Source organism: Lucilia sericata, unplaced genomic scaffold, assembly GCF_015586225.1.
Source record: "Lucilia sericata isolate MDLA Ls3-8-SP2 unplaced genomic scaffold, ASM1558622v1 Contig000116F_arrow, whole genome shotgun sequence".
NCBI lineage: Eukaryota > Metazoa > Arthropoda > Insecta > Diptera > Calliphoridae > Lucilia > Lucilia sericata.
This window is the reverse complement of record NW_023994148.1, coordinates 237,645-240,000: the sequence shown is the minus strand read 5'-3', so window position 1 is coordinate 240,000 and position 2,356 is coordinate 237,645. Positions and strand designations below refer to the sequence as shown.

Below are 2,356 nucleotides of genomic sequence, written 5' to 3'. Positions count from 1 at the left end.
AGTCTAGTCTATAGTCTAGTCTATAGTCTAGTCTATAGTCTAGTCTATAGTCTAGTCTATAGTCTAGTCTATAGTCTAGTCTATAGTCTAGTCTATAGTCTAGTCTCTAGTCTAGTCTATAGTCTAGTCTAGTCTAGTCTAGTCTATAGTCTAGTCTATAGTCTAGTAGTCTATAGTCTAGTCTATAGTCTAGTCTTAGTCTAGTCTAGTCTAGTCTAGTCTATAGTCTAGTCTTTAGTCTAGTCTATATTATAGTCATAGTCTATTGTATAGTCTAGTACCTGGTCAGTCTATAGTCTAGTCTGTCTATGTTTAACCAAAAATTACTTTATCAGATAAAACCTTTTCCATCAAAATCAATTTAAAATTTGAATTTCTTTTTTCACACAGACTGGTTCCTTTCAACTCTTTGTTGAAGGTTATAAAGATGCCGATTTCTGGTTGAGACGATTCGAACAGGAACCTCTATCAGCCGGACTTAACAAATCATTTCAATTGCAATTTGAACGTTTGGTAGTTTTAGATTACATCATACGCAACACAGATCGTGGCAACGATAATTGGCTCATCAAATATAGTCAACCGAAAATAACGAAAAAAGTCAATGGTACCGGTGGCAAATCTCTGGCATCCAGTCAAAATGATATAAAAACTGAAAATATCATCAATACCACAGACACACTTGATCAAGCGCAAAATAATAATATTGTCAATCTTAATAAGAACGAAAACGATAAATTAATCGATGTGGCAATATCGGTAGCTAGTTCGGGATCACTGGCTGAATCGAGCAGTAGTACCGGTAGCAGCTTGGGTGATACCAATCAGGCAGCAGCTGATGGTCATAGTCAAAAATCATTGGATCGGCCTAATGATTGGAATATGGTAGATGCGCCACAAATACGAATAGCTGCCATTGATAATGGTCTGGCATTCCCCTTTAAACATCCCGACTCGTGGAGAGCCTATCCCTATCATTGGGCCTGGTTGCCACAAGCTAAAGTGCCATTTAGTGAGGAAATAAAACAATTAGTACTGCCACAATTGTCTGATATGAATTTCGTAGAAGAAATGTGTACAGATTTATTTTATTTATTTCAACAAGACAAAGGATTCGACAAAAGTCTCTTCGAGCGACAAATGTCGGTGATGAGGGGACAAATATTAAATTTAACACAGGCCTTAAAAGATGGCAAATCACCGGTACAACTGGTACAAATGCCTGCAGTTGTTATTGAAAAGTAAGTTGGTAAATTTTATACTTTTTATCAAATATTTTATTTCTTTTTGGCATTCTTATCATTTTAGATCAAAGGCTTCTCGTGGCTTTTTCTCTTTTACTCAGCGCTTCCAAAATAAAAGTCCTTTTTTCTCTTGGTGCTAACATTTCTGTTACAAAACCATCAAACGAAAAATATGTCTCCATCTTGTTGGCTTTATATACATATATACAACATATTATAACTTTGAAAACAAAAAATACTTGCGATTTTTTTATTATATAGTTTATCGTGTTAAAAAGTCTTTGTTTATTTTTTTTCTTAAGTTCCTTGTGTTATAATTTTAAAGTCTCATGTGCATATACATACATACTCTAATCTAATCTACATATAAATATTCTTCTATTTAGTTTTACTATAAACAAATCTCTATCTATTATTTGTTAAACAAAAAAATTATAATATTTGGCCTTTTATTTTATTTAATATTTTGCTTAAAATGTTAAATATTTTGTTTATATTTTCTACTATAATTAGGTAAATTAATTAAAATATATACTAAAGAATTTTTCGAACATTTCAATGACAGCTGCTGTTATTTTATAAGGTCTAGTTGTTGTGAATGATTCACGTTTCTAATAAATGAAATATGAAAAATATTTGAGGGATTTCAATGAGATCAGTGACTATAAAATCAAATGTTTGCAAACTTTTCACTTTCATACAGAAGATGTTGATATTCTTCAAACTTTTTACTTTTGTAGAGAGGAAATTGGGATTTCACAGAATCACAGAAGGTTGCCTCAACTATAGCATCTTTAAGTAGAAATGTCATCTGAATCAGACACACAAATTGCCAGAAAAGTTGTCTGAATCAGATAAAGTTTTTCTTTATAAAAGTTGCCTGAACAGATCAACTTTTTCTATAAAAAAGTTGCCTGAACAGATCAACTTTTTCTATAAAAAAGTTGTCTGAGTCAGTTAAATTTTTCCTCTGAATCAGAGCAACTTTTTCTATAGAAAAGTTGTCTGAATCGGATGAACTTTTTCTATAGAAAAGTTGTCTGAATCAGATCAACATTTTCTATAGAAAAGTTGTCTGAATCAGATCAACATTTTCTATAGAAAAGTTGTCT

General features: G+C 31.8%; 1 protein-coding gene across 1 annotated transcript in view; it reads left to right on the top strand.

The window, feature by feature from the left end:
- The window catches only part of LOC119600528, a 14,427-nt gene extending 12,548 nt beyond the window's left edge, over positions 1-1,879 (top strand). The window contains 2 exon segments of the mRNA XM_037950793.1: positions 391-1,241; positions 1,309-1,879. Of these exon segments, the coding sequence (XP_037806721.1) occupies positions 391-1,241; positions 1,309-1,384 (927 nt within the window). The 3' untranslated portion in view covers positions 1,385-1,879.
- Positions 1,880-2,356: the final 477 nt, after the last annotated feature.